At 38.0% G+C, this 20264-nt stretch overlaps 1 protein-coding gene across 1 annotated transcript in view; it reads right to left on the minus strand.

The window, feature by feature from the left end:
* exoc4 (exocyst complex component 4) overlaps window positions 1-20264 on the minus strand; it is a 127441-nt gene that overhangs the window by 75834 nt on the left and 31343 nt on the right. The window contains exons 8-10 of the mRNA XM_084111416.1: window positions 17552-17697; window positions 17242-17330; window positions 310-406 (exon numbers count right to left, since the gene is read on the minus strand). Coding sequence (XP_083967542.1) covers window positions 310-406; window positions 17242-17330; window positions 17552-17697 — 332 coding nt within the window. The remainder of the gene's footprint in view (window positions 1-309; window positions 407-17241; window positions 17331-17551; window positions 17698-20264) is intronic.

Consider the following 20264-nt stretch of genomic DNA (forward strand, 5'->3'; position numbering starts at 1 on the left):
AGTGGTAATATGACAGGGCATTAGTGGGTTGGGCCGATGATCCAATAGATTAGGAGATTGAAAGGAAAATTGAATGCGGAGCGGTTCAAAATGGAACACTCCAATTGATACCGTCAGAACAAATCAAAATCAATGGCAGGGGCTCGGTAAAGACACGGTAATGGCCGCCGGCCATGAAAAATATGAAAAGAATGGGAAAAAACAACCAATGGCGAAATAGATGGATGAATCAGGGGAGAGTTTAAGCAGCTTGTTGAAATGCAGCTTTATAAAGCATGTTCAGCAGACACATTTGTGAACAGGACCTACCTAAGCAATGGCTGAAAGATGACCGTGATGTTTCTGGCTCCCGGTTTACACAGGAACTTAGTCTCTCCTCCCTCAATCAGGTTATCATCAGCTCCACCTGGACAGAAAGAAGCAGGAAGAAAAGATTAAACAGACTTTCAACTCAATTGATACAGGACCCTTCACATGGGATGCATTCTTGTGTTCAGCACAACAGAATAGAAAAGAGTGCAGGTGTTAAACATCTTTAATCGGTGAAAGTTAAACATCTTTAAATAAAAAAAACAAAAACAAAAACAGCACTAATGGCACAAGATGCTGAATGAAAATGTGAAGCATGTCACAATTAGGGGTGTGACGGTTAGTATATAACCGTGAGACCGACGGTTATAGTTGAACACCGTCATTAGAACTCTATAACCGCCAAAACCGTGTTATTAAAATATTTTTTACAAACATTTTTTATCATAGAGAATGTTTAAATACTAATTAAAAACAATTGTTAACAGTCTGTGTTATTAATGGTCTACGTCGTTTCCAACTGTATTTGATTCTTTGCCAAGTACCCCCTGACCGACCGCCAATCATTTGAGATAGAAATAAAAGCTATGATATAGTGATGTGCCATCATTATGAGATTTATTAAACAAATGAAAAACATTTGCAATAATAAACATTAGCAATGAACATTTGCAATGGGGAGACATGGTTTTTACCACTTGATGAAGTTTTGTTTTGTAAATCGTCAGACATGATTTTTACCACTTCATTAAGTTTTGCTTTGTAGAAAGCCTTTCTTTAAAGCGAATTTCGTTTTGTACAAATTGTATATTAATTTGAATAAATGTTTCATCAACCAATGTTATATTTAATAAATAAAAAGCAAATATAGGAGACAATATAATAACCGTGACATCGAGGCTCCGATGCGCCGCATTCACTTGCATTGCGAAGTTGAACTAGAGCGCATCTCATCGTAAATTAATGAAACTCAGCGTAGGCCTATGCCTCATACATTAGCATTAAATATCTTTGCTGCATCCTTTCTAGAACAGACAAGGGCTTTCTTGCGGCTCGCATCAGCAGAGCATTGCATCGTCCATAGACCGCAAAACAATCAGCGGATGGTGGGCGGGTGCAGCTTTGAAATCTGGTCAAAAAACGTTGGTGCGGATGATGAGTTTTGTGATGCGGTTGCGGATGAACTAATACCCCATCCGTGTATCTCTATCGATAACAACATTGAACACTACATAAATATTAATTTTATTCAAACTAAGTTGTCCTATAACAGACGCAAACACAAAAAAAGCTTCCATTGACAATAGTGTACAGCTTAGTGGTCATTCAAAATAAAATAAAAATTAGGACAGCTTAATGTCAAAACAAAACAAAATGAATCAAAACAAAACGAATCAAAACAAAACAAAAAGCAAATGAAAAAAACTAAACAAAATGAATCAATGAATCAAAACAAAGCAAAAAACAAAAGGCAAAAACAGAACAAAACAAAGTGAAACAAAATGAATCAAACAAAACAAAAAGCAAACGAAAAAAACAACAAAGCAAAGTGAGGCAAAACATTTGATCAAATCATTGCAATTACCACAAGCCGGAGAGAGAAATGCAAGTCTCCCCCCTCCTCTTTCTCCCATTTGCTCCTCTTTGCCTGTGCGTAGTCCTGAGCTAACAGGGTTAATAAGAAAATCATGGCTGTGTAACTCCATCATGATGAGACAGGGCCCAAAAAATGAAGTGAGCTCCAATCCTTATTAGCTCCACTCATCCACAAGTAATCAATATAATTGACAACAAGAGAATCAAGTCTGCCATCAATAAGAACATTCCCGGGCGGACAGAAGGTGTGTGCGTGGCCTCATGGGTCGATGAATAGAAGTGCCACCGCGGCAGGCCACTGGCATCTCTCTCGCTCTGTGACAATGTTATTCATTAAAATTTCACAGCCCTTTGAGATTTGCCACTGGAGAGACTTCTATAACTACGTAGCACTAAGCCCGGGCACCGCCATCCTGACAAACACCATGCAGGAAAAAACATCTGAGACACTCGTGTGCACATCACACACACAAGCCCCTCGTCGAGGAATCACTTTAATTGCTTTTATCAGTCAGTTGTTACAGGAGATTTCTTGCCCAGGGGATGGGAAATGAGTCCAGACACACAAATTAACGGCGGAAGATTTCTGTGACGCACGTATATCACGTGTGTGATGGGTTTTGATTGCCATGGAATTACAAGTGAAGCAAAAGAGTGCGCTTGCATGATTTGCGTCCAACGTTGTAATCTCAGACCCACTGGTACGGGTTTAATCGCAAGTCTGGAATCAGAGTTATCCTTTGTTCATTGTTTTGAGAGGCAAGACGTGCTTCAAATGAAGAACGTGTTCACCTTTTACTGCACTAAAAACCCCGCAGTGCACCTGTCCGGCATTCACACGCACCTCCCGCTGTTGTTCCTGTCATTTCCACCTTCCTGACATTCTTCATGGAGCACGTTCTGATGAAAAGCTCTCTGGCTTTCTCTCTCTCTTATTTCATTTCCACCACTTTTTCTCATTAAAAAAAGACAAGAGGATTCTTTATCCTCTCTAAAAGCTTTCTGGTTGGAGCTCTGGCTGTTTTTCAAAGTTGCTGCTCTGGAAAGGGAGCAATTTAGTTTCCTGTTTCTCTTTTTCTCTCTATCAATCCAATCTCTCTACTGCTAATTCAATTAAGACTCAATTACAAAACAAGAAAACACAGCTGACAACGCACACACTGACTCTGACCTAAACAAGCAACAGGAGGAGAGAAAAACAGAGAGAACTGGTACAAAGAAGAATTGCATGATAAAAAAATATATATAAATAGGTAAACAACAACTGAAAATGGTGACAGGTTTTGTCAAAAAAGTGACGGAATGACTTATAGCATCAGAAAGAATCGGTTTTAAATTATGAATAAATTATTTGTAAAGTTTTCCACCAGACATGTTCATGAAGTGCAGTATAGCTGTAAATTTTCCAGATATTATTTCAAATAAAAATCTTACAATGACGTCGTCAATATCTCCTGTCAAGAATAAAACTTTTTGCAGACCTTTGCATTTTTGATTCGCTACGTAGGTCTCGGCACCTAATTAGGAAATAAAAATCATAAGAAATGATTATTTGTAATGATAATTATTATTATTATAATAAGACAATAATGTTTTATGAAAAAAAATATTAAAATGTTGCTAAAAATAAAAGACCGAGACCATTAAAAAAATCCTTATTGATGACCTTTACTAGTTTCTGCTTTTTAATATTTTTACTGCAATTTCAATAAATATTCTGTAAAAAAAAGTGCTCATTTCATTTGTAAAATTTTGAGCGGCTTTCATTTGCCATCATTAAATTGTATCATGTACCACTTTGCTCTCTATATCAGTATGAGCCATTAAAAAACCCAAAACAGTTGATCACTAATTAAAAACACATAAATGAAAGATGTGCTAGCCAGCAGGTCAAAGAGTTATGCATCAGATTGTGCGGTTACATTTAATGGCACAGACGGAGGAGAAAATGTCATCCCACGCCAGCCTGGCTTGACTCAAATCATTATTCGGCACATATTATTCTAGCACATATTAATGAAGGTCCATTAAAATGTTGTCAGCACGACAGACTTTACTGGAAAAGCAACTGGCCAACATCTGCTGTGTTAAATATATCATTTATACACAACAGTTTAACAAGTTATTTCAACATTCAAATAATAAACAAATGTGAATAAATACGACGAGTTAGCTGGTCCAATTTATTATTATGTCTCTCCACATCTGTTGGTGGTTTATTATTATGCTGAAGAGTGTTTCCTTTAATCTATGTGTGCATAAGATCATGCGAGTGTATACGAGAGGTGTTATAGCCTGGCCCGGTGGCCCCTGTGGATGCCGCTAATCTAGGATTGGGATGCGCCTTAACATCAAATTTGCATTTCTATTATTGGCAGGCACTCTCTTACCAAAGCGACTTACAAGAAAGTGCACGTATTGTGCAAGTCAGTCTGATGAGTGAAAAATGTGTGACTGCGCATACACGCACACCTCCCACTCATGTCAGCCCCCATGTAATCAAGCCAGCCAGTGACTTAGTGAAATTGCATTAGCTACACTTTCGTGGGTTTGATTAGAAATGGTCTGATCTGAGACTCTGTCCCTGCCCGGATCTACAGCAGAGAAACGTGTAGTGCCTTCACTAACACCAGCCGTCCCAGTGGATCTATCCGTGCATGTGTGTATGCGAAAGAAACAGATGCATGTCAATGTGTGAGGGCATGCAATCAGGCCGAAAAGTCTGCTGTGGAGTGTGTGTGTGTGTGTGTGTGACAGCAGAAACATTGACAACAGATCGGAAATCACTCATTTACAATGAGTGTCAATATTGTAGCATTGTTTGTGCAACCCAAACAGTCAACTCTGATCCAGCTGGTCTGTGTGTGTGTGTGTGGTAGAACACGTGCAGCACAGAAATAACACTCAAACTCTCATTCAAAGACAAATATAAAGTAATGTGGCCACAAAGTATCTGGACACTTAAGTCACACTAAAAACATGTATGAATGTCACTGCATTTGATGCAAAATATGACCCCAAGTGGCATCTGCAAACAAATCATGTTAGAATTCAGTTCCTTAGAAGTATCTTCTAGTTTTGCAATTACTTACTGGACCCAAAGTCATTTTGTGTGGATGTATGTAGTCAAATCTTAAGGTTCGAGGTTTGGATGGTTAGCATGGTCCTGTTAGCCCCTGCAGGTACATTCTGTAATTACTTATAATTAATAAATCTCCATTAATCATTCAAAATTAGCAGTGCATTTTGTCTGACAATCTAGTTTGTCAATCAATACCATTTTTAACATTCTATCTATTGTGCATGTATGTATGTATGTATATATGTATATATGTATATATGTATATATGTATGTATGTATGTATGTATGTATGTATGTATGCATGCATGCATACATACATACATACAATTATATACATACAATTATTAATTGTGGCATGTTATATATGTATATACTATATATGTATATATATATACATATATATATATATATGTATATATATATATATATATATATATATATATATATATATATATATATATATATATATATAGTGTATAGTTGTTGCCATTATTGTTTAAAAGTAATAAGTATTCATTACATGACAAACAAAACAATAAAACCTAACTTTTAAACCTGTGTGCTATCTTCCTTTAAAATTATACTTGCTTTGATATTTTGTTAATCGAATCCAGTGACACTTACACACTTTTAAGTGTGGCTTAAGTGTCCAAATAATTTTTTAATGGGGCAAGGCCTTCCCAAAACATAAACACATACTTGAAAATGCACGTAAACACAAGGCACAGCCCATTCTCCGTTTGTACAGTGCTCTGGCTTGGTCTTCACACCTGGTTATCAGTTGAGCTGCCACAGACAGACAGTCTACACAGCACAAACCCATACCAGCTGCCAGGTTTCTCCTAACAAAACGGAATGAAGATCGACAGGTGTGTGCGTGTGTGGCCAATCAGTGCTGTCAGGCAGAAACCCCGAACTTGAAAAAGAACAGGCCAATTTTCAATAATTCATGACTTCCCAGTTGGCCTGGTTATAATTCCTCTGCCATGTCTTCATGTCTGATTGGCTTCTGATGAGACTCCTCTATTATTAAAACTCATTTGAGGGGACAATATTCCAATATTTCCGTTCAGGAGAGAGCCGAGACCACTAGCTCAGTATGTTGACAATGCACTAAGAAGACAATTAAACAAATTAATGAATGAATACATAATTGTGGAAATAGAGTTGGATAAATTATTAATTGTGGCATGGTGGCCAATTCCCCTCACTTCGGATATGATGCATTATTGCATGTATTTTTAATAAGGCCAGGTTGACAGCTCTGAATTTTTGCACTAAGAGCAGAACAACCTGTTTTTTTGTTGGATCCATTGTCTAGTGGTTAGATACAAGACTAGTTTAGCTGTAATGCACATTTAGGAGGTGCAGGTTCGAATTCAGTCTGAATCATACGCAAATCACACACTTAAGTTTAACATTTTTACATTTAGCCTCACCAGACCTGAATATTCAGTTACAATCTTGCTTTTAACTGAACTATTCCATAAATTCACTATAAATTCATTCACTGAAACAACTCTGGTGTCAACAGATGTCTCCCAAGGTCAAAAACACCAGGCAGTGAAGGAAGTAAAGTCAAGTTGTTTATTAGAGTGACCACGATCTGCTCCTCTCTAAAAATAATGGTATGTCTAGTGTCTGTCTAACAGACCTGATTACTGAGCCATCGCTACTGCTTCATTTCACTCCATTACAAAAGAGAAAATAAAGTCAACCCCTCCACTTCCAATCCGACACTCATGCCCATAATAGCACACACCCTCTTATTCTGCCTGTCTGTCTCTCTGTCGAAAAACACCTGGCCAAGTTTCTTTTTTTTCCCTCATCTGGTAGTTGGATGTGAATGTCCGAAAGATAAAGTAAAGAAGAAGAACATGGTTCACTTTTCCTTTGTGTCTGTGTCTCTTTAAGGGTTTCACGCTGCACTGTTAACATCTTTTTAAACCGAGAGGAAAGGCTGATGTAACAGCAAACTGTTTAGCAATAGATGGCCGATAACTGATTAATCATACTAATTAAAGAAACACTCATACTTTGTATAGTTTCAGTTTTTGGTAAAAAAAAGCAAACATAACTGGACTGATGAAGAGATACAATCTACTGTTTCAATGGTTTGAGGTCAGAAAGAACTGTATTTGATAAAAATACAGTAAAACAGTAATATTGTGAAATATATTTTTATACATATTTTAAAACTCCTGTCTTCAGTGTCACATGATCATTCAGAAATCATCTAATTTGCTGATTTGGTGCTCAAGAAACATTTCTTATTATTGCCAATGTTGAAAACAGTTATGCTGCTTAATATTTTGTGGAAACTGATACTTTTTTTACAGGATTCATTGATGAATAGAACGTTCAAAAGATCAGCATTTATTTGAAATATAATTCTTTTGTAACATTATAAATGTTTTAAGGTCAATCTTGATCAATTTAATGCATCCTTGGTGAATAAAAGTATTATTTACTTTTAAATAAACAAATCTTACTGACCACAAACTTTTGAACAGTACTGTACTATTATTTTGGCAGGATATATTGAGTCCTCAAAGACAACCAGAGCAGATTTACATAATTACTTTTCTGCAGAAGGACAAGCAATTATTAAAGCAGGTCGTACAACAGATAATCACTTAACCTTGTAAACATTCAAATAAAAGTGTACAGTGTGGAACATGCAACATATAACCCAGGATTATATTAACCCTGGGTTTAGCCATTTCTGGCATTGTTGTCTATCTATCTCTCCATCTCTTTCTCTCTCTCTTCCATAGGCCACCTCTGTTGAGTCTCATTGTGATTGAAGGACAGGAACATAAGATTTGAGACGGGTCTCTGCTGCCCTCTCAAGCTCCACTGATTTAGAATCAGAGAGCCAGTGATTGTGATTGTGTTTAAAAGGCTGTTCCACTCATCCAGACATCATCCTCATCATCATCATCATCATCATCACCCTTGTTCTCTGTCCTCTCTTTCACCTTTTTCCCTCTCCTCCTCCCTCCATCACCCCCTCGCCCCCCACCACCCCCACCACTTCTCCTTCAATCACGCCAATCCCAAATGAAAGGTAAACAAGCCTGTGACAGCCACGGTGATGATGGTCTCGTTGATTAAAATTAGCACAGGTTGTGAAACACAGACACACACGCTCACTCAGACAAAGTCTGTAATTATGCGTCTGCCCTCCGTCTGATAACAGCTACAACAATCTATCTGTAAGACAAATCAGAGAACTTCAGAAATGCAAATAAAAAGTTTTAGCTGCACTCTGTTTACCTTGTTAGGCACCGTTCAACATCAAATTCTTCAAACATAGCGTTTTTTCCTTACCAACCAAATATTAACAAGATTTTTTACTATTTTCCATTTCCTCTCTTAGTTCCACTTCATGAAGGAGAAAAGCAACGGCAAGAGATCGTCTGTAGTCAATACCCACAGCACAACTGATATGTTATTACCCTCCAAGTCCATTTCAGCCAATCAAGGGCCAATCTCATCTCACCACTGCAGTAATTCAATAATGCGTCCATGATGAGATCCACCTCAGGACTCCACTCATCACAGTCGGCCCCCCCCTAAGAAAAAAACAACACAATCACGGCCCGTAATGCTGTTTCAACCCTAATCAGCTTCTGCTATAAAATTACTGGGAAACAGATTGAACATGAAGCATCCGCCCCGACCGCATGCCAGCTGACTGCTGCTCCGCTCTGTGACGGAACTTGGGTGTGAGTGAATTTCAGTATTTGACTTTATGATCTGTGACTCAAAGCCAACACAAGCATACGAAACTGGCCGTGCATCTAAAGATGGGTGTTTTTACTGTCCATTATAAGTTCTGCTTGGCAAATTGTACAATATGACCCCAGTAAGATCAACACTGTGATATTTGCATATTATGCCTTATACATTTATATCCAATATCAAATATTAAAAATCTAAATTCAGAAAAAGCTAGACTATCTATCTATCCATCTATCTATCATCTATCTATCTTTAGTGAAAATACTTAGAGAAGTAAAGGTGAGATGGATGGATGGATGGATGGATGGATGGATGGATGGATGGATGGATGGATGGATGGATGGATGGATGGATGGATGGATGGATGGATGGATGGATGAGTGAGTACGACAGACATGCAGACAAATAGACAGACAGACAGACAGGATAACATGGTAAATTAGTAAATTAAAAAAATGTTGTCTGACCACAGAACAAGATAAGTTGAGGATGTCCTAATGGCTCAAACAGCACTCTAGCACACACACTAGCACTGGACACTGATTGGCATGAAGCGTGTATTGCAGTGTTTTGTTGGCGCTCCACAGCTGGTGGGCTGCTCTTATTTGTTTAGATTCAATTTGATGTGCTGGATGAGGAGCCAAGGGAACAAATACAATGAAAAAACAAAAGGAAAACCACAACAGCACAAAGGAGTAATTTAATTGCTCATTTCTATTTTGCTTGTCCCCAACAACTCTCTTCCTCAGATGAGGTATGAGCCGTGATGTGTCAACATCTGCGGCTATAAAGTCTCCAGCCAGATCTATTGGTTATCTATTTATTAAGTTAAATCAGGTGTTTAAGAAATGATCAAGGTTGCGGCTACAGAAACATACACGCAATAGATGATATTTGATCAATTTTCTTGCACACACAGGCACATACACACGGCATCTCGCTTAAAGAGCCATTTAAAGAGCTTCGCTCTCATGTGGCGTCTGGAGTGCCATATCTTTTCTGAGTCTCTGGGCTCCATCAGGCCTCATTTAGCACGCAGATCATCAAACTCACCAAACACACACACACACACTTGTGATGTTCTGAGACTTTTCTTAAAGGTATAGCTCAGGCAAAAAATAAATAAATATATGGCATCATTTACGCACCCTCATTTTGAATCCTGATTGACTTACTTTCTTCTATGAAACACAAAATGAGTTCTTAATGGCAGAATGTCCAAGCTGCTCTTTTCTATATAATGAAAGTAAAAGGTGACCAAAGATTATCAGTGAATAATGACTTAAATGTCTTCACACAAAGCTATTAAATGGCTTAAAGGCAGTTGGAATATAGCTTACATGTTATATGAACAACTTTTTAATGATACTTTATGGTGCTCTTTTTCTTGACAGCTCTGGTCCCCAATCCACTTTCATTGTGTGGAAAAGATAAGCATTTCCATTCTTTAAAACCTCTCCTTTTGAGTTCCATGAAAGAAAAGACAGTGAAACTGTCAACTGAGTGAAATATCCCTTTAATCATGACTAAATACACAGAAACCATCAAAACAATCAGTCTCATTGTCTCTTGAAGTATTTCCAGGTGTGTTTCATCTGGGTTCAAATCCCAAAAACAAACTTCTGACCTTTTTGTGTCCTTCCTATTCCTCTCGTCGGCGTCCATCAAATATGCTTTGATTGTCTGTCAAACAGTGAAGCCCCTCTTCAACAATCACACCTAACAATGCTTCCTGTAGCGTGTCGGTCTGTCTCTCTCATCTTTTCTTTCTCTCCCGGTGGCTCTCAGTAGGAATGCCTGATTGCATACTGTCTTTGGTGCTTTAAGAGACGCTAAAAAATGCCAATGCTGAATACAGAGGATATGGGGCTAATCAACATCTACAAAAATAAAAGGTCAAGAGGAAAAGGAAAGAGCATGAATGAAAGAAAGCAAGCGAGCAAGAACAAAAGAAAGAAACAGAAAGGTCAAGGCCACCAATATCTGGCATGGATTAGATCATGATGCATGCAAAACAACAACAACAAAAAGTACACAGCAAAATCTCTTACAGATTTTTTTATTTTTATTTTATTTCGCTACTTATAAATCATTTGACCTATTAAACACTCATATCCAATTTCCCTCTTATTTTAGGATTTTCCATCATTGCAACTTGACAGACAGGCTACATTTGGTCTGAAATCATCACTTTACAATCATCTAGGCCGGGTTAGTAAATACACACACGTACCACCATTGGCACCTGAGCTTTAATAACTAGAACGAATAACAATTTATTTTTTCTTTTCTTTTTTTTATAAAATAAAATAAAATGTATCTTTGGATCAATAATATGAAGTGCAAATGTAGCTAAAAAGTCGTTACAAGGAAAGGAAGAAAAAAAAAGATACGAAAAATATCAATCAAATCATGTTCGTGTATGAAGGACAAAAAGACATTCATCACTTTCCCCTGCTTTATATGTGGCAAAATCCAATATTTATATAATAAAGCTCAATCTCATTTCAGGTTCAAGTTTAAAAAACAACATATCAGAACTGTAAAGTCAACTCAAGTCAACTATTGATTGGTTTGATAATAAAGAACCTTTTTACTCTTGAACTTAGTGGAAAGACTCAATTAAAAATGAAACCTTGGATGTATATGAACAATTCAGAAAATGTTTCTGTAAAGGTGCACAGATTTATATGAAACACCTCTGTGTATCAGTGCTGATCCAGAATTTAGTCTCCGTTCGAATGTGTGAAACCTAAATCGGCACTCTGACTTTGAAAAGTTTGAAAGGTCGTATAGAAACAGCTCTTTTGTGATAGAGAGCGAGTTATCTGGAAGTGCCTGTAAGGCTAGAGAGTTTTTGATGGAAACACTACTAAAAAGAGAGTCCACAAACACAACAACTTTCGTTAGTGTAGAGAAATCTGACAGAGCTTATATAGTCGCACACACACTTTCACACACACGCCCATATACACCTCCTCACTCCACTGGTGAGGGATTTTTCCATTTGCACCTCTCCTACCCCTATTGTGCTTCACAAATCAGAGCGACAGACAACAACTCTCCTCCACCCACAGCCCCGCCACTCACCATGATCCACCTCTCTCACTCTCTTTCTCTCTCTGGGGAACACCAGACTCATGCATAAACAAGACCTTCCCTTTATCCTCTCGCTGTAAGCCTAGAGGAGAAAACTCAATTTGTATACGTGTGTTCAGAGAAATAGACGAATCTCCTTGCGTTGTGATAATCCCTGCCCAACACGCAATGAGCTTTTCTGTCTCTTTTTTCTTCTATCTCTGCTTTGTATGGTTTGCAGGTTTGTGTGATTGAAGCGACATGTGAGGAATAGGCCAAAGGACAGACATATGAATAGATATGAGACATACAGTATTATTACTCCGGGATCCGTCATATATGAAACAGAAAACAATATCTACTATTGTCAATCTCAGATTCTCAGGTGTGGTTTAAGTGTCCAGATACTTATACTGAGACATATGAGAAATGCAAGTTTGAGTTCAGCTTGCAACATGATCTGCTCCCATTTTTCGATCCCGTTCCCTGGAATTATTCACTCATTCTCCAATATACCCTTCTACAAAATCATGTAAAGCATGGAAAATTGGAAGAGGAGGAAGAGTTTGTATAAGCCTTGGTGCATATACAGTGAGGAAAATAAGTATTTGAACACCCTGCTATTTTGCAAGTTCTCCCACTTGGAAATCATGGAGGGGTCTGAAATTGTCATCGTAGGTGCATGTCCACTGTGAGAGACATAATCTAAAAAAGAAAATCCAGAAATCACAATATATGATTTTTTAACTATTTATTTGTATGATACAGCTGCAAATAAGTATTTGAACACCTGTCTATCAGCTAGAATTCTGACCCTCAAAGACCTGTTAGTCTGCCTTTAAAATGTCCACCTCCACTCCATTTATTATCCTAAATTAGATGCACCTGTTTGAGGTCGTTAGCTGCATAAAGACACCTGTCCACCCCATACAATCAGTAAGAATCCAACTACTAACATGGCCAAGACCAAAGAGCTGTCCAAAGACACTAGAGACAAAATTGTACACCTCCACAAGGCTGGAAAGGGCTACGGGGAAATTGCCAAGCAGCTTGGTGAAAAAAGGTCCACTGTTGGAGCAATCATTAGAAAATGGAAGAAGCTAAACATGACTGTCAATCTCCCTCGGACTGGGGCTCCATGCAAGATCTCACCTTGTGGGGTCTCAATGATCCTAAGAAAGGTGAGAAATCAGCCCAGAACTACACGGGAGGAGCTGGTCAATGACCTGAAAAGAGCTGGGAACACCGTTTCCAAGGTTACTGTTGGTAATACACTAAGACGTCATGGTTTGAAATCATGCATGGCACGAAAGGTTCCCCTGCTTAAACCAGCACATGTCAAGGCCCGTCTTAAGTTTGCCAATGACCATGTGGATGATCCAGAGGAGTCATGGGAGAAAGTCATGTGGTCAGATGAGACCAAAATAGAACTTTTTGGTCATAATTCCACTAAACGTGTTTGGAGGAAGAAGAATGATGAGTACCATCCCAAGAACACCATCCCTACTGTGAAGCATGGGGATGGTAGCATCATGCTTTGGGGGTGTTTTTCTGCACATGGGACAGGGCGACTGCACTGTATTAAGGAGAGGATGACCGGGGCCATGTATTGCGAGATTTTGGGGAACAACCTCCTTCCCTCAGTTAGAGCGTTGAAGATGGGTCGAGGCTGGGTCTTCCAACATGACAATGACCCGAAGCACACAGCCAGGATAACCAAGGAGTGGCTCTGTAAGAAGCATATCAAGGTTCTGGCGTGGCCTAGCCAGTCTCCAGACCTAAACCCAATAGAGAATCTTTGGAGGGAGCTCAAACTCCGTGTTTCTCAGCGACAGCCCAGAAACCTGACTGATCTAGAGAAGATCTGTGTGGAGGAGTGGGCCAAAATCCCTCCTGCAGTGTGTGCAAACCTGGTGAAAAACTACAGGAAACGTTTGACCTCTGTAATTGCAAACAAAGGCTACTGTACCAAATATTAACATTGATTTTCTCAGGTGTTCAAATACTTATTTGCAGCTGTATCATACAAATAAATAGTTAAAAAATCATACATTGTGATTTCTGGATTTTTTTTTGTTGAATATGTCTCTCACAGTGGACATGCACCTACGATGACAATTTCAGACCCCTCCATGATTTCTAAGTGGGAGAACTTGCAAAATAGCAGGGTGTTCAAATACTTATTTTCCTCACTGTACAATAAATGAAAGTTCGAGTTAAAACTGCAACATGTTCCAATCCCGTTCCAGCTCACTTTTCCTAAAATTTTCTGCTCATTCGCCCCTATAACCGTCTAAAAATTACATAAACGCTCAATAAATGAAAAGAGTCTAGAGAAGCCTCCAATCACATTCTCTCACATTTACTTTCAGTCTCACTATACAAAAAAGGTAAAAGCGCAAAATAATTGGGGAGAAAGAGGTTTTATGAGTTTTGGTGCACATACAAGTGCTGATAGTTTGAGTTCAGCCTGCAACATGTTCCAATTCAGCTCACCTTTTCTATAATTTTCCACTCATTTTCCACTATATCTGGCTAAAAAATTATGAAAAAGCCATTAAAATAGTGGGGGGGTGACAGAGGTGAATTTGCAAGAAATGCAAGTTCAGCCTGCAACATGCTCCAATCACATTCTAATTCATTTTCTTTAAATTTTCCTCTCATTCTTCACTATACGCTAAAATATTATGGAAAAGCATAAAAGAAATAGAGAAAGAAGAAACATTTTATATTAGCCTTGGTGCACATACCAGTGCTGCAAGATAGAGTTCAGCCTGCAACATGCTCAAATCTCATTCAAGCTCACTTTTTCTATTATTTTATATAAATATACTATATATTTCATATACTTTTTCACTTTATCACCTAAAAATAAATTTAAAAAAAATCACAAATCCCCCAAGTTTGAATTTTGCCTGCAACATGCTCCAATCCCATTCCCCCTCATTTACCCATACTTTTCTTTTCATTCTACACTATACCTGTCTGAAAAATATGCAAAACCCGGAAAGAAAGAAAGAGGAGAGCACTGAAGCAGTAATGAACTCTTCAGAAAGAAGTTGAGGATTAATTGATCTGTAGGAGTCGTGCTGGTGGAGAGAAAGCTGTAATTAAGCTACAGAGGCTCTGAATGCAGTTTCATAATGAGTGCTACAAACACACACACACGTTCACTCAGAGACGTTCCACATGACATTGCACACGCACATAATTGCAGTCTCACGCAACTCTGACAAAGCTGTTTGCTCCAAGACTGGTGAAGCGTTATTTTATTTACAGCAGATGTTGAAATTTTATCATTTTATATCACTGGAAAGCGGTACAAGTGATTAGCATACTCAATAGATCAATTCCTCATGTACTTGCAACCCTACTGGCGAAAACTGCACTGCAGAGGCACAGATGTTTTAACATCTGTACAGTTTAGCCTTGCACTGTGACTGAATTGTGAGTTGTGTAAAAAAAGAATATTATACTAAATGCGACCGACTGTTTGTCAATGGTATTAAAACACAGCGAAGGTTGCTCTGAAAGTGCATTATACTAACTGCAGTATCTGCTTATTTTTGGAGCATTTTGTGACTTTTAAATGTCTCTTTACAGACATTCAGATAGATCAGACCATCTACTCGTCACAATGCTTTAGTCTTGAATGTCTGTGCGACTGAAAACGAAATTAAAATAAGAAACATTCCTGTGTCGGCTTTAATACATATTGTAATTTTTCTAATTTATTCCCTAAGAAATCCATGAATGGCCCCTCTGCCCACGCAATGAAACAATGACTTTCAACTCTCTCCTCCCTCCCTCTACCGAGTCAACTTATTCCGTCTGTTAAATTATTTCATCCCTTCAATCTCCTCTCGTCCTTTCAGGCGACAGACACAGCGCCCGTATTGTGACGGCACAAATGAACAGTGGAAATTTCATCTCCTATTTGGTGGTGCGAGGTGCTTTACCAATCAAATGTTCTCCTCCTTTCACATGTGAAGCATTTGAAAGAACCATAAGAATCTTAGAAGCCCATTTACTTCCTTATCTCATTAATCTCCACATTCACCTTGCTCTTTTTGGACCTGACGGGTCGACTGTGATTGGCTATCAATTCAAATTGTACTTGAAGTTGAAGGCAAACAAATTAAGTTGCCGCACCTCAAGAATTTTGAATGCCAAACCAACATCTTTAAAGGGATAGTTCACTCACACAAAAGAATTATGTCACTATTAATCCACCCTGATGTTGTTTCAAACCTGTATGTTATGAACTATGGAGAGGGGAAATAAATTCTCACACACAAAAAAGGAGAGAGTCTTTTTTTGCGTCTTACCACTTTTGAATATAGGATAGCGTGATCATATACTGTAGCACAGCCAAAGGATGACAGAAAAAAAACGGATGCTGCATTAATTGCATTAAATATTTGTAACGCGTTAAAATGAGAAAAAAATAGTTAATTGCAAAATTAACGCTTTAATTTTGACAGCCCTAATAAATATATATGAAACAAACTACATAATAAATAAACTGCAAAATAATAAGTATATTATTATATAAAATAAAATCAAACAATTAAACAGTAAAATAATTAAACAGCAAAAGAAATGAACTACAAAAGAAATAAACTACAAAAAAAAAATAATAATAATAATAATAAAATATATATATATATATATGAATAAATAGATAATTAATTACACAGAAATGTAATAAAACTGCAAAAAATAAACTGAAAAATAAAATGTGAATCAACAAATAATAAATAGACAGAAAAAAATCCACAGAAAAATGATAAAACTCCAAATAAATAAATACAAACAGAGACACAAAAGCTTAAATAGACAGCTGGAGAGTATGTCCTGTGCTTTATTTCCCTTGTTTTAAACTTGGGGGTTGTACTGAAGGAGTATGAAACTTTTTGTCAAGAAAACAACCTGTCAGTATTTCTGAATGGCGTGAGAAGCATCTGCCTCTCACCTCTCTCCCTCTATGTGTCCTTCACTTTTTTTGTCTTAACACCTTGTGCTCCCTCTCGATCATTTCACAGAGTGTGCGTCTCACAGGAATTGCTTGAGGGAAAAAAAAAAAAGTAAAAAGAAAAACAAGAAGGGACATACAACTGTCAAGCACCGCTGATTGAAACTGCAAGGTCATTTTCAAGAGTGAGAGAGGAGGGGAGAGAAAGAGACGCTCTCTGGCATGTCTGTCTCACTCCAGCGGGAAGTGTGTGTATGCACGGAGACGCTGAACAAAAGAAGCTCTAACAGGTGGATGATACATAGCTAAGCGACTCTTCACCCTGATGACTTCAGGGCCTCCTCTCCATCATCGCTCTATTCACTCCTTCCATCCTATTCACACTGCACCTGCCGTCCCCCATGCCTCAATCTCCGGCCCCTTCATTCAGCCTCCCCCCGGTCCCCTGGCTTACCTTGCAGCTCCCCGCTTTTGCTGTAGAGTTCCCTCCGCTGCTCTCGCAGGTACGCGCTCATGCTAATGGCATGGGAAGACGACTCAAACCTGCAAAAGGAGTTGTCAAAGATCATGTATTAAAGCAGGTCAAGGGTTTTCGTTTGAAGTTAACCTGAAATCTGATGCATTTGACAGATTGTAAACGTAAGCGTAAGGAGAAAATGGTCTCTCATGAGGCACTTAACCCGTATTTTTCATGTGGTCCTTGTCTGCTTAAAACCTTTCAATTCCAATTCAATTCATGAATCAACCTGCACAAACAAACTTACTTGAATAGAGACTGTTTGGGTCGTTGAGGTTTCTTCTTGGAGAAGAACGCTCCGAAGTCTCCGCCGGTGCTGGCGTAGGACAGCTGGGCAGAAGGCTCTGCAGCGCTACGGGTGTTTTTGACGTCCAGGTAGTCCATTAGCAGCACCTGAGAGAGCATAAGAGCAGATTGTTGAGTGACATGACATATTCAAATGTTTATTCAGTCATACATTACAGTAAACAACCAAATTCATTTAGACTTTTTGACACTTTAAGCAGCTGTTCCAATACATGCACTTATGATAAACAGTTTTTATTAGTGCACTTGCTGGCAGCCCTGCATTTTGTAAACACAAGCAAACAGGCAAAAAGACACCCAAATGAGATGATTCATTTGTGAAAAGCCAGCTGTATATTTTCATGCACATTTATACTGTGAGGAAAAGCATGATATAGCCTTCACAAAATGTTATTCAATATATATATATTTTATCATAATTTAAATCATTTAATATTCATCTGTGTACCTGCACATAATTTCTGCCCACTATACTATATACTGTACAGTAGTATGGTTCAAAAGTTTGGGGTTGGTAAGACATTTTAATGTTTGTTTTTTTCTTATGTTCACCAAGGCTGCATTTATTTGTTTAAAAAAAAACTGATTTTTTTTTATTTTTTATAACTGTTTTCTTATTTATCATATTTTAAATATAATTTTTTAAAGTATATAAATATATGAATACATTCCTGTGATGGCAAAGCTGAATTTTTAGCAGTCATTATTGGTCTTCATTATTGGTCATTATGATTTGGTCTTCAAGAAACATTTATTATAATTATCAACGTTGAAAACAGTTGTGCTGCTTAATATTTTTGTGAAAACTGTGATACATTTTATAGTATTCTTTGAGGAACAGAAAGTTAAAAACAGCATTTATTTCAAACAATTTAAACGTCTTTACTGCCACTTTTGATCAATTTAATGCATCCTTGCTGAATTTTTCATTTCTGGAAAAAAACTGAAGTATTCATTTCTATCTAAAAGAAAAAAAACTCTTGCTGACCACAAACCTTTGAACGGTATTATATAACCCCCAAATTCCCGTTGTTAGCAAATGTTTCCGTGTGAAAGAAGTTTCTGTCTCGGTCTGAGTACTTAAAGAAATGCAACAAGAGGCTCGGGGCGATTTGTAGCTCAAATCAGCCCGTGATGCTTAGTGTGCTCAAGACACTCAGCATCATGTATTTTCTAGTCAGGTCGCATATTTTTTCTTTATTCCAGAGCATTTGATGTTTTGTATTTATTATCACTGAACTGATTATGTAATTGACATGATACATTTACCTGACATAATAAATTGTTACATTTGATTCTATTCTGACTTGCTCTGAAATTATTAACTTTAGTAGATTACGTTTTATCGATTGTTACCGCAAATCTGCGTCAGCTAAGTAATGGACTAACATCTAGTTTTGAGTGGAGCATAGGGTACACCAACTGCGATTTTAGAGTTCCGGCTAATATTTAGCACTAATTCAAGTGCACTTGGGATGTAAAGACAAAAAGGGAATTTCCATCTAGGACAGCAAACTACTGATCGACCAACCTAAATAGGGTGAGTCTTACGTCTGTTTAATATAATGTTACTTTAGTCAAGTGTCCGTGGGTAACCATGGCATGACCAAACCAAACCGTTGGACCGATTGGGCAGGCCTTACACAGCGCTTTACGCAGAAAATATTGTTCAAACCAGTATTAACATTAACTTATACAGTCCATAAATACATTACTACAATAAAATATGTAGTTAAGTTATGCATATCCTAAGTCTAGAATGACTTAATTGGATCAGTCTGAACGAATCTGTTTCTAGGTTTGTCTCAGGCCCACATCTTTCCAGTCTGTCTGTGTGACTTCAAAAGCTTACCCATGTCCGCCAGCAAATTCCCATTAACTCGGATTAAAACTGCACATCCGAGTTCATGAATATCCCATTCAACACGGTCCATAACCATTGAGAGAGCTTCAAAACAGCTGCAAGAGTACTAAAAAAGTTGTTCAAGTAAACTTTTCCAGAAATTAGCAAGCCGTTTTCCAATGGCTTCATAATTTAGTGCAGCAATTTGCTTGGTCTATTTCTAAATCCCAGCTGCAAAACAGTCCAAAGTGGAGATGGAATTAGGAAAGGACAGATGGAACTACATCTGACTGATAATAGCATAATTAAACAGTGATAAGAAGGGAACGGTCTATGAGAGGAGGGGAAGCCTCATCAACAGCCATTCCTCAACCCAGAGACAAGTCCAATCCGGCCAGCCCGTTACATTCCTGTCAGATTATAAATTACTAATGCCCATCTGATCCAGTGATGGAGCGGGTCTTGCATGTAGACCCCCGACTTAATTAAATGCCAGCGTTTGCCTGATGAAGGAGTCTGGACCCACTTCAGTGACCTCAAAGAAGGGAACATGGAACTTTTAAGGCAATTAACCGCATGGAGGATGAATGGAGGATGGGAGACAGAGAGAGAAATATCATGAAGATAACAGTAAACACAGGAAGGGAGACAGATAGAGAGAGAGATTAGAAAGTGATCAGTCAGCAGATTCATCCCAGCAAAGCTAAAAACAAAAATGAACAAGCCATTCCTTCAGTACAATGCAGTCAATTTTTAAGTCCCCCTCATATGGATCTTATTTTATTTGCTGTACGCTTTATTAGCCATTCAA

This window comes from Abramis brama (genome assembly GCF_963993115.1).
Source record: "Abramis brama genome assembly, chromosome: 4".
Taxonomy (NCBI): domain Eukaryota; kingdom Metazoa; phylum Chordata; class Actinopteri; order Cypriniformes; family Leuciscidae; genus Abramis; species Abramis brama.